This window comes from Aricia agestis, chromosome 19, assembly GCF_905147365.1.
Source record: "Aricia agestis chromosome 19, ilAriAges1.1, whole genome shotgun sequence".
Lineage (NCBI taxonomy): Eukaryota > Metazoa > Arthropoda > Insecta > Lepidoptera > Lycaenidae > Aricia > Aricia agestis.
The window spans coordinates 8,482,428-8,495,747 of NC_056424.1; the positions used below are offsets into that span (position 1 = coordinate 8,482,428).

At 36.0% G+C, this 13,320-nt stretch overlaps 1 protein-coding gene across 1 annotated transcript; it reads right to left on the reverse strand.

The window, feature by feature from the left end:
* Nucleotides 1-1,972: 1,972 nt before the first annotated feature.
* LOC121736499 lies at nt 1,973-2,722 on the reverse strand (the record flags this gene model as incomplete). The annotated part of the gene is made up of 1 exon (XM_042127721.1): nt 1,973-2,722. A coding segment is annotated over exon 1 (561 nt), but the record flags the coding sequence as incomplete, so codon positions are not given.
* Nucleotides 2,723-13,320: the final 10,598 nt, after the last annotated feature.

The following is a 13,320-nucleotide window of genomic DNA, read 5'->3' on the forward strand; positions in this document are numbered from 1 at the left end:
CTAAATTTACTCTTATTGTTTTTTCCAACTGTCTTAGAGGTGAAGGTAGTATCAAAATGGTTTTTAATTAATTTGAAAAGATTACCAAATGTCATATCTGGACTACTATGATATTCTAAATTTCCAATCTTAGAAATAATTTCACCCCTAAACTTCTCAATACGTTCATCATTAATTGGAATACAAGTACTTTTGTTTTTACATACTTTTTTGAAATTCTTGTTCATGGGGAAAATAGCTCGTTGTCCACAGTGATCAGAGCTTAGTATGTTTAAGACTTCTTTCTTTAAGGAGTCTATATTGGTAAAAATATTATCAATGCATGTAGCAGAGTTGCCACTGATCCTTGTGGGTTCATAAAACAAATTTGTCAAATTATATGATCTTAACAAAGAAGTGAATCTAACAGTGGTTGAATTATTGTCTAAAATATTTATATTAAAATCACCACAAAGTAAAATGTGTTTGTTACATGCACTTATTTTTGTTAATAAAATCTCCATGTCCTTTTCAAATATATCATATAATCCTAGTGGAGGCCTGTATACACATATAATAATAAAGTTTCCCACCTCTACGCAGGCTATTTCAGTTGTTCGTTCTGTAGAGAGGCTCACTAAGTCCTTACGTTCTTTATATTTTAAATTCTTCTTAATTAGTATGAGTGAACCACCTCTTATGGCTTTTTCTCTGCAGAAAGAACTTGCCAGCTGGTGCATACTATAATTTAACATTATTTCATTTTTCTTGAACCAATGTTCAGTAATACATAAGATATCTACATTATTGTTATTTAAAAATAAATCAATTTCTAGTTCCTTATTTGACATTCCTTGTATATTTTGATGCACCAGCGTAAGTGAACTAAGTTTACTATTTTGAATTAGATCTACAGTGCTAGAGACATCCTCTGTTGTCTTATAGTCTAATTTAAATTATTTTTATTTGGAACATATTCCAAGCTGTCATTAGATGTCATATCATTATGACCAAACTGCTCAACAGAAGCAGTTATCGTCCTACTAGCCAAGTTCTTGGCTGAATTTAAAAATAAAAAATTGAATAGCGTACTTGCTATAAGTCGTGTAAAGTAAAATGATAGAAAATATCTATCTAATGTCAACTTACATAATTTATAATTAAGAATATTATTAATGTCAATAATGTTTATCTTATTCTCAGTTTCATTCAATAATATACAATTATTATTAACAGCCTTATACAATTGGCTATTAAGCTTATATCTTAATTTGTTTTCCCATGGCAACCGTTTTATGTAGGGAAATGTAAATAAGATAACTTTACTTACATTTTTAAGTAAACTTAGTGATTCTATATACTTTTCCAATTGATCTTTATTGACATTTCCCCGTCTCCCTGACAATATTATTAATGTAGTATTCGGGCAGTGAGTAATGCTTAAAACTTTATTTGATATTTGTTCAAATGTAGCACCCGGCATACAGGTATTGCATACTGACTGTCCTTCGTACAACTTACTCAGTTGCATTCCGACACCACGACCCAGCTCATCGCTGTAAATATTGATTGAGCCCGGTCTTGAGGCCAATGATGCATCTAAGTTTTCTATATTAGAGGGTTTGGAATGAGTCTCCACATCCATAGTAAGATTAATGATATCCGATGAACAGTTTACTTTACATTGGCATGATGAGTTTAGTAATAGAGACTTAAGTCTTTCTTCATTATAATGGGACTCCTCAAGCAAAGTGTTCAACGCTGATATATGACTAGATATTTCCAGTTGTGCCAGTTCATATCTTTTAGTAACAGATTGGAGGGAGGCATGTAAATATGTAATTTCTGATTGGAGACTGCATACCTCTGCCTCATATGAACATATCGTACTTTCCAATTCCTTGGTACTAGCTAAATATTTGTTCCTTATTAAGATTTTGTCTTTTGCAACTTTCGTTAGTTTAATAATATTTTTCTTATTATTTATTAATAATTTTCTGGTTTTTTTAATGCATTTAATAATTTTTATATATTTTTTTAGTTTATTTTTGCTTTGAAATGTGTAGGAAGGTATGCTGTCATCACCCGTTAAATCTATTATTGGTAATAAAGTATTCTTATTGTTTGTGACATCTTTCTCTATAATACTAGGATCCCTCCCAAACATTTCTTGGAACAAGTTTTGTGTTTGTGAGGATTTGTGTTCATGAATTTCGGTTTCAAGCGACTTAATCTGTGTATGGGCTTCATCGAGTTTCCTCTTCCACATGGTAGTGTTGCTCAGGGCCTCCTCATACTCATCCCTATACTGGTCGAAGCTGTCCACCATATTTTGTAATTGAATATTCTTTTGACACAATTCCTCATAATTTATGTTTAACTTATTCAATTCAATTTTTAAGTCGCTATTTCTTTTAATAATATTTAACATTTCTTTTTCATGATCCTCGCGTTCAGAAAGCAATATTTCATTTTGATTTTTACACTCCTTAAGTTCCTGAAGTGTCAGACGGAGTTGCTCCTCAGTCTGACGAGCCAGGGTTCCTCGAGTCATCATAATAGCTAACAGTAAACTATAAGATAGTCAGTTAATTAATTGACTTATCTGTCTATCAATGAACCAACTATCTATTAGCTTGCACACCTGACACTTTCCAATATCTTCAGAGAGACCCAACCACTCGATATCTTTAGATGGTGAGATATATGCTCGGTGTAGAGGGGTCACGCAAGCTAGAGTGGGGTGTGTTGATGTTGATGAGATTCCTACATTTCCGAAAGAAGTAAGAAAAAAAAGCGCTTTACATTGTATCGAAGGCTAGTTAGACCTTCAAAACTGGATACCTCCTAAACGCGATCGAAATTCTATAGTTGCTGTTTGTTCATACAGGAAAACTTTCAGCTTTTATAAAATGACAAAAATCTGTCTATCGCTGGCTCTTGGATAATCTAATTGTCATAAAAGTTAACCAATATTATAATAGTCAGAGTAACTTGTCGATAGTTATAATGCTATTTGGTTATTTAAAATAACTGGCATAAAACTGTAAAGTTTTATGCCAGTTATACTTATCACGCTATATGTTTTATTTTTACAAGTTGAAGGAAACCAATAGTTATTGTGATAGCTTGAAAGCAATCACAATAACTATTGGTTCTCAACCCTGAAGGGTTGAGAATTAATATTATAAAACGTTCCATATTATGATTTAATGTATGTTTTTTCCATATGCCTATTTATATTGTTTTTTTTTGGTTTACGTACCTAAAGGGTAAAGACAGGACCCTATTAATAACACTTCGATGTCTGTCTGTCCGTCCGTTTGTTTCCAGGTTCTATCTCAAGAACTTTTCACAGATTGAGTATAATATCTTCTGCCACTATAACAATAAATACTGAAAAAAATGAAATTAAATATTTAAGTGGGCTCCCATACAACAAACGTGATTTTTGCTATTTTTTGCTCCATGTCAATAATAGCAACAGGTGAGCTTTTGAAATGTTCCGTTGTACTTAGGTATACTTTAATAATAATTGACGACTCATACAAAAAACACACATTTTTGGCTATTTTTACTGTATAATGTTACGGAACCCTTCGTGCGCGAGTACAACTCGCACTTGGCCGATTTTTCAATGTAGTTTTAAAAAGGAAATTCTTTGATAATGATCACTAAAAAGACACAAATGCTCTTTAGACCCCGTTGAATCCGCACAAAAAAGGCATAACGTTACTTGTGTCTGTTGAGACTTATTTTACTCCGCCGAAAAAAGAAATAAAGGACAGATCTACCCGAAATATCAAATTAAACGTCCCATTCAAAATTTCATAGCAACCATTGCGTAGTTATGCGATAATTTCATAATTAATTTCTAAAAGTTGTCTAACAATATTTTGAAATTAACACAAAAAACCTTCTCCTGTAAAGTAGGGTTTTTGCAACAGCACCCTTATTCGTAGGATACGACGATATTATGGTTGGTCCCAGACGTATTGACCTGCTCATTTCTCTGGACTAGATCGACTATACCGTACGGACATTTAAAATCTTGTCCTAGGCACAGTACAGTATTTGAGGAGTGGTTTCTTCGCTCGGAAAATACTCTATAGATAATCTACAATGGATACAAAGGCCTTGTTGTTGGAGTTCCGTACCCAAAGGGTAAAAACTATTACTAAGACATCGTTGTCTGTCCATCTGTCCGTCTGTATGTCTGTCTATCTGTCTGTCTGTATGTCTGTCTGTCTCCAGGCTATAACTCAAGAACGGTAATAGCTAGAGAGTTGAAATTTTTACAGGTTATGTTTATCTGTTGCCGCTATAACGACAAATATTAAAAACAAAATAAACTTATTATTTTAAGGGGCTCCCATTCAACAAACGTGATTTTTTGCCGTTTTTACTCTATTTAAAAAATGGCAACAGGTACTTAGGTACTTGAACTTTTCTCAATGTCCTTAGTTATATAATATGTACTTTAATATTTAATTTTAATACTAAAAATTAAAATAAAATAAAAAATTAACCAATACAAAAAACACAATTTTTGGCCTAATTTTGCTCTATAATGGTACGGCTCGCACTTGGCCGATTAGTTTATTTTCTCTATTGACGTTTCGTTTTCTCTTCTGCCGGCACTCACGGATATTTTTATTCCTTCTAGAGCTTTAAAGCCCACTATTTATTTACCAAAATAGCTAATTTAGGGAAAGTTATTTTACAATTTGTAAAAGCACGCCCAAGTTTCGTAGTTGAGAAAAGCTGGCTCGCCCACTCTCCTGCTAAGTTTCGACAAATTGTAGTTTGTAGAACCACTGTTATTTATACCTACATCATAACTTCACTTATGTAAAAACTTACCCAAATAATGATATTATGGTAAACTATTTCAACTAAGCCGGCCCCTAGACGATCAATTATTGTATTGTCACAGAATATATTATATTAGTAGTACCAAGTATTGTCCAGTTTTAGTGAACGGTTTTTTGACAATTATATTGAAGGCGCGCGATGTTCAATATAAACCCTAGACGGACAATAATATTACGCAATACGAGTATGTGATATTGCGCAATCAAATTGCTCGTCTAGGGGATCGCTAAATACAGTTACGTTTGGTTATTTTTTTGGTGCAACTTGCTAAACGTCATCCCACAAAAATCTTGCTTCTAAGCTACGGTACCTGCTTTTAAGATAGTTAAAAAAAAAAATCCAACCACAGGAGTTGTAATGACAACTTCTCCAACTTTCAGACACCAAAATCGGTCCAGCCGACGAGAAAACGCGACGATACGAGGATAAAGTTTTATCTTTGGGATTAGCTAGTTTAGGGCCTGTTTCACCACTTCCTGATAAGCTATCCACCAATTAACTTGACAGATCAAGTATGGAGAATCTGTCAAAAAAGTTGTGAATAGCCTATTAGGCACTTTATCAGAACAGGCCCTTAGTATCACTACCGTGGATATTTCTCTTCTCTTTTTAGTCGGCTAGAGCAGTTTTGTTGAAGCATTGTGTGCTTATTCTGTAGGTCTCAGAGACGTTGATACGGTCAGTCAAACTGTGGACGAAAAATCGTGAATCACGGACAAAGTTCGTCCAAAAGTTGGAGGTTCGAAAGGAGTTCTCATTACAACGTCTGAAATCACAACTCCTTCTTTGATTGGATTTTTTTTACTATCTTAAAAGCATAATAATTATAATATTATGCTGACTGTAACAAAAAAGAAATCATAAACACTCAAACTCATTTTTTTTATTCAGAATAAATTTTTGCAAATGTTCTCTGAAAGTCTACATGATGCCTACCACCGGTTTGGGAAACCTTATTTGATCGACAACACGGTTCGTTAAACGAAATCTTATTTGGTCGCTGTTAAGCCCTTGTGTATTAACCCATAAAAAATTGGTACTTAGCTAAGAATGCTATTTCGTTTTAAATGATCTTATGAACATGATTGCATTGATAATAATTCAATACGTAATTTTTTGTGGGATCATACACAAATTCTTAACAGCTTTTTAAACCCGCACCACGCACCTGCAGCTCTTCTAATGTTGCGAGTGTCCATATTTTTTTTATGAAATAAGGGGGCAAACGAGCAAATGGGTCACCTGATAGAAAGCAACTTCCGTCGCCCATGGACACTTGCATAGCATACGCTAACGAGATATCTCACTCTACATGTTTTCTCGACGTTTGATGGTTTGTCTCTTCATCTCTATTGATCCTAGCATGACAAAAAATTTTTCTCGCGTAGATCTATCATCGAAATAACACATTTTTAAAGAGTTTTGTCGAGATAATGTCGAGATTTTGACATTATGAGACGAGTAGTTTTTAAATTATCTCGAGAGTGAGATATCTTGTTGGCGTATGCTAGGCAGGGTGTCGGTAGTCGCTCTCCATCCTGTTTGCTCGTTTACCCCTTATTTTATAAGAAAAACGACCGAAAAGCCACCATAATTGATACTTTGTATTATGGTCGTAATTAATTGTCTGTACGGAATATTGCTCCAAATGTATTATTTACTTTCAGTACGCGGTATTCGTCTAAAAATAGAATAATATAATTTGTTGACGAAGATGTGAGGGAGCGACCCTCTAATGTTACCCTTCAACAGTAAATTACTTTTGTTGTCATTCTCGAAATTAATATTTTCGTTACTTTCATCTTTAATTTAAGTAATTGAAGGTCTTATTAACGCTTTAAAATATTACAGTAAAGTATCATAAAAAAGTATATTTTCGCTCTCTCATCTCGACTCCTCCGTCTTAGTGTAGTCTTAGGTTGGATTGAGGCGTGGTTAAAGTTAAGGTTAAAGTTATGGTTATAGTTAAGGCTAAATTTAACTTTAACTTTAACCCTAACTTTGACCGGTGAAATTGACAGATGACAGCTGGTCCAACAAGGTTATAAATGAACGTGGGCGGGGGCGCTGCTGGTAAAGCAGAACTGTCAAAAATGGCATTTTTGTATGATGACAGCGTAAGTTCCTTTTTTAGCCACGTGCATTTAAAACCTTGTTGAGCTTTATGGTTATGGTCAAATATGGCGTCTTGATGGCGTCCATTTTTAACTTTAATCAAAGATTTGACATTTTGCGTTGTAGTTAAAGTTAAAGTTTTTTTTTTATGAAATAAGGGGGCAAACGAGCAAACGGGTCACCTGATGGAAAGCAACTTCCGTCGCCCATGGACACTCGCAGCATCATAAGAGCTGCAAGTGCGTTGCCGGCCTTTTAAGAGGGAATAGGGTAATAGGGGAGGGTAGGGAAGGGAAAAGGAGGGTAGGGAAGGGAATAGGGTAGGGGATTGGGCCTCCGGTAAACTCACTCACTCGGCGAAACACAGCGCAAGCGCTGTTTCACGCCGGTTTTCTGTGAGAACGTGGTATTCATCCGGTCGAGCCAGCCCATTCGTGCCGAAGCATGGCTCTCCCACGTATAATAAGTTCATATTTGTTTTGGAGGTTTTGTGTTCGCTAGTATTCTAAATACCAATAATTTATTGTTATACTTTAAGACTTTTAAAATATATTACTTTAAAATATATTACTTTATTAAAAAGCTAGGTCAAGAAAAATTATAAGGCATAGCCGTATCATAATTTTCTTGAAGAATAAAAAAATACAGTGTGTTAGTGTAAACACCAAAATGAACAACTTTTTCTATGAGAACAATGCTGGGAACTCAAAAAAAATCCGTCTTCATACCCATTGTTCATTTTGACGGGCTCATTTGATGGTTTCAAGGATAACGGTGTTTACACTAACAGACTGTATTTTTTTATTCTTCAAGAAAGTATAAGTTATAACTTATAACAGAGCAAAGCAAACAAACTTTCATTTTGGCTTTACTAATTTGGAATTTTTTGTAGGTATGTTCCTTTCTTATAGGGTACTTAAATAAAAAAAAACAAAGTTTATTTACTTTAAAATATTACAACTAAATAGCCAAGATATTTATAACATTTTTATAAAATGCTTAACAAGTTTAAATATGGAGAACCGTTTAAGGCGCTATTACGATTTCATTTGTTACCCTCAACAGACGTTTGCAAATGCGAAATACTTGAAATCTCCTATTTATAATACTTTAAACCTACGCTTCTAAAAGAACTTGCAAACTTATTCATATTTTATCATTATAAATATTCTCTGAAAGCGAATTTGTCTGTCAGATATTTCTTTACCTTGAGCCTTTTTGGATATCCATCCAAAAAAATCCTAAAGTACATTATATTATTATGCATGTCCATCATCCATGCATAATTATATATATAAAACTCAAAGGTGACTGACTGATTGACATAGTGATCTATCAACGCACAGCCCAAACCACTGGACGGATCGGGCTGAAATTTGGCATGCAGGTAGATGTTATGACGTAGGCATCCGCTAAGAAAGGATTTTGATAAATTCCAACCCCAAGGGGTTCAAATAGGGGATGAAAGTTTGTATATAATAATACTTCTTAACGCGAGCGAAGCCGCGGGCAAAAGCTCGTAATATAATATAATATTTTAGGTCCCCGAAAAAGACTAGTATATGTAGTTTATATAACGTGAAAATGATACACCACAGTCTTCCTCTGTCGAAATTTAACATTTTTTATTCTTTCCAAAAAGTTATGACGCGTGAGATTTCATTAATAAACAATGAAAAAAGTGTTGGAGATAAGACTCCACCGTGAGGAACGATATGGAGTCGGATATGGAGTCGGATATAAAAATGCGCTGTTGCCGACCTCTTAGATAGGAGTTAAACCACGCTAGAGCCGAAGCCGATACACCTAACGAGCGGAGAATACCAAGTAATAGGTCATAATCTACTGAGTTAAATGCACAACTAAAATCGAGGAGAACAATGATTGTCAGTAGTTTATTATCCATGGCCTGGCGAATGCCTTCAGTCACCTTCAGTAGTGCAGTAGAGGTGCTATGATCCGTGCGAAAACCAGACTGAAAGTGATTCAGCAACTGATTCTCATTCAAATATTCTGTCAGTTGCTTATTAACCGCTTGCTCTAGTATCTTGGACAGGATGGGTAAAATCGAAATAGGACGGTAGTGTGAGGGAGAATTAGGAATGGGGACCTTAGGTAAAGGAATGATATGGGCTTTTTTCCAGGATAACGGAAAAGTGTTAGTAGAGAGAGAGAAATTAAGTATATGTGTAATGATAGGAGTAACTAAGTCTGCTACTGGTACAAGCATATCTCTGCTGAGCTTCCAAACGCTTCCAGACGCCTTTGTGGAAATATTTAGTAGATTATTGAAAACTTCGTCTTTAGTAATATTCACAAAAGAGAAAGGTACATGATCTCTGATCTTGCGCTCAGATAATAGCTGAAGGCATTTAGATTTGCTTTCAGGACTCAACAGCAAAGGGGGATCAGCAAAATATTTATTTAATGCATTGACATCTTTAAAGTTTAAGGTGGAATCTTTAGAGCTAGATGATTTTCCAAACCCAAGAGAACCAAGGAATTTCCAAGTAAGGGGTGGAGGTAGGTGTTCTATTGAAGAGTGAATATGACGACGTTTGGCATCGCGACATTTCCTGTTACATAAATTGCGCAGTTTTTTATAACTATCAATGTTGGAGGCAGATGGAAATCGCTTACATTTCGATTTGGCCTTGTCTCTTTTCGTCATTAAACTCTTAATTTCTGAATTGAGCCAGGGGGCCGGCAAATGCTTAGTTCGAATAGCTTTGACGGGCGCATGTTTATCATAAATTTTAGTCATGACAGAGGTAAAGATGTCAACCTTAGCATCGTTTGTGCTCGCTTCACGTAGAAGATTATTATTTTAACAAAAAATTAAAACCGACTTCCAAGGTAAAAACAATAATAAAGCCGAAAAGTATTAAATAACTCTTACTCTTTAATATTGCCTTTTTCAGAATTCGTCTAAATCTCAACTATTTCTGTATATACTACAGTATTCATTATTTTGAAGTCGGTACCAGTCCCAAAAGTTTCAGATATTCTGATATTGACTGAACTCACGATTAAATTAGCTGGTCGGTTTTAATTTTTTGTTAAAAATAATAATTTCACTCTTTTTAGACAAGATAAGGTTTTATGCGTAAATAACCACTACGAATGTTAACTATTCACATTATGTTACTGTAAGCAAAATTGTGGTAAATGCTTGCAGTTATCTAAGCGATGCTGCAATTTCCAAACCTTTATCTTTAAAGGTTCAGGAGTTCTGTTCAGTGTCTCTGGGTCCAGGGACATCTTCGTATGAAATTTCACTTATTTGTAACATATGTTTAAGTTACTAGAAACAACTTCTTAACCACTATGTGTGTTTTAATCAAGGATTTACCTCGACTGCTCATAGATCCCATCATCAGGTCACCACTTTCGTAATTTTTATACAAAATTTAGATTATATCCTTTACAACAACACAATAATTTTAAAAATCGGTCCACAAACAGCGAAACAATCATCAAAAACATCAGCTTCGATGCAAAATATCATGAAGAGTACCACTAATTGGGTACCATAATTATTATAATTATTGTGATGATGATGATTAATCAAATTGATATATTGGCTTATGCTTTCAGTGGTTTTAAACCAACGATATCAAAATACTTCTTTCTCTTTCGCCCATTTTACGCTTCGCTTTGATTTTTCTCTTAAAATAGGAGACAATAATTTAAATATTAATAAAATCTTAGTAATTACGTGTGAAATATTACACCTTTGGCTTTATTTGTATTCCTCGTGTTGTTACTGCACTGTCGGAAGGCACATGACGGCATTCTGGAGCGAAATGTAGCAAAAAACAATGCGGTAATTAATGAATTAAACACGTCCGGCTGTTACCGCGTCCTAAGGCACACTGCTCTCAGATGAGTGAGCTCACTCATTTCGAGGGTGACACATTTTCGCGCTGACAATTGTATCGAGCTCTGTTGGGTACTTTCGGATCCAGGATATAACCTGGTGTAAAGTCTTACTTTTTGGTAGCATGTGACTCGAATACTTCAGAAAAAATTGAAATCACTATATTATGTTTCCATACAAATTTCAAGGAGTCCCCTCGATTCCTTAAGGATCCCATCATCAGATCACCACTTTTGTGAACACCATGGGTGTACCCAGGTTCTGGGCCAGGGGGGGGGGAGGGGGGAAATTACTCCCCCCCCCCCCCCGCCGCAGACACAGCTTCAGTTGTACAATACGAACAAATAAAACTGAATACAATAGATCTTATCTCGGGACATAAACACTTTTTCTGTTAAATGGAAACAATAATTTGTTTGGATCCGTAAGATGAATGTCGGAGCTACATCTTGAAGTCTATTGTTTCATATTGTCGCAGCTAAACTACTGCATAATTTGTTTTACCATTGTAACAAAATTACTCTCTACAGAGTGTTAATTTTGTTTCGACAGGCATCTAGGTTTTTGTGTATGAAACACAAGATTTTTAATGGGAAGTTGTTTATTGTAAATGTTTGACGCCCGCAACTCCGATGTGCCAAAATTTATTTATCGCGCCGGAATTGTACATTTTTTCGGGATAAAAAGTATTATATTATGTCCTTTCCCGGTACTCAAAGTATCTCCATACCAAAATTCAGTAAAATCGGTTCAGCGGTTTGGCTGTACAGAATTAAACATTCTTCGAAGCCTTATAACGGAAAACATAATCGGTCGATCCCTATCGGCAATATGAGCTCAAGCATAGCACGAAAAGTAAGACAGACGACATACTATGAGAGAGATATAAATACACGTCAACGTGTATGGTAACAGGAAAATCTACATAAATCCACATAAATCAGATAAAACGTCCAAAAAAGCGGATATGAATCCCAAATCCCAAGTCAATCAGAGCGGAGGTCCACATTTAATATTTGGGCCGAACGCCTACGTCGTTATACGTTTTATAAGGTTCATTCTTAAGGCACCGGTTGCTCCATGAATGGTCCATTCAATACTGCGGGGAGGACAGCGCAGGCGCCGCATCGATCGCCCGCCGCCTGGGGAATGCGGTGGGATGTCCAATGTGTCGATTAGATGCGTGTCGGAGAGTGGGTCGACGAATGTCAAGTCGAGAGGAGTGATGTCGACTGATGTAAGACTGGCCGGCCATAGACGGACCGCACGCGCACGGCGATCTGCAGCTTTCATACTGAATTCATATTCGCAATACACGGACTGCTGGAGCAGTTCTTGAGCGGTTGGTACAAATTTAAACGCGACCGCTGTAGAGCAGTCGGTCGATTAGATGTGTCGAAAGCACGGAGCTAAAGCTCCGTGGTCGAAAGGGTCGCAAGGAGTGTGGTCGATTGAAGCGAGAGGAAAGTCGAGTTGTTAAAGAGTCTCTCAGATCGACTGAACTGGGCGAGCAACGCGGGTCACACTTTCACGGAATTTTTCAACTTATCTTCCATACAGAAACTGTACTATATTTAAAGTGAAGTTAGAAATAAGTATGTAAAATACTTAAATGTAATCATTTCACGTGGGAGAGCCATGCTTCGGCACGAATGGGCCGGCTCGACCGGAGAAATACCACTTTCTCACAGAAAACCGGCGTGAAACTGTGAAAAACTGTGTTTCGTCGAGTGAGTGAGTTTACCGGAGGCCCAATCCCCTGCTCTATTCCCTTCTCTACCCTCCCCTATTCCCTTCCGCTCCCATCCCTAGCCTCCTCTATTACCCTATTCCCTCTTAAAAGGCCGGCAACGCATCTGCAGCTCTTCTGATCCTGCGTGTGTCCATGGGCGACGGAAGTTGCTTTCCATCTGGTGACCCGTTTGCTCGTTTGCCCCCCTTATTTCATAAAAAAAAAACAATTAATATTATTAATTATAACGGAAAAATAAAGTTTGTCGACACGTGTCGGCACTCGGCAGCTATGTCACATCCCTTCCGCGCGGGATGTTACGGTCTAGTATATACTACAGTAGGTACAGCCTACATCCACTCATGCCTACATATACACAATTTATTGGTCGTAAATATTGGATTTTTAACTTGTCTCCTCCAAGACACTCTACGACAATGTATCTTGGAACTTAAAATATAATTTTCAAGACGGATTCTTTTCTTTGCAATATCCTTACTAATTTAATGCGGAAGTATGTATATTATGTTACAACTCTTCACGGTTGTATCGATTTAGATGAAACTTGGTGGAGATATTATTTTAAGAGACTGGAAAAGACATCGGATAGTTGTGTTTCGAAAAAATGTTCAGTTCTCGCGTGAAAACTAATTTCAAAAGTTGCGACTTGCGAGAATTATATTCAGTTACGAAAAACTGAACTTTTTAATAAATTAATCACCTTTTTTCACACAATATC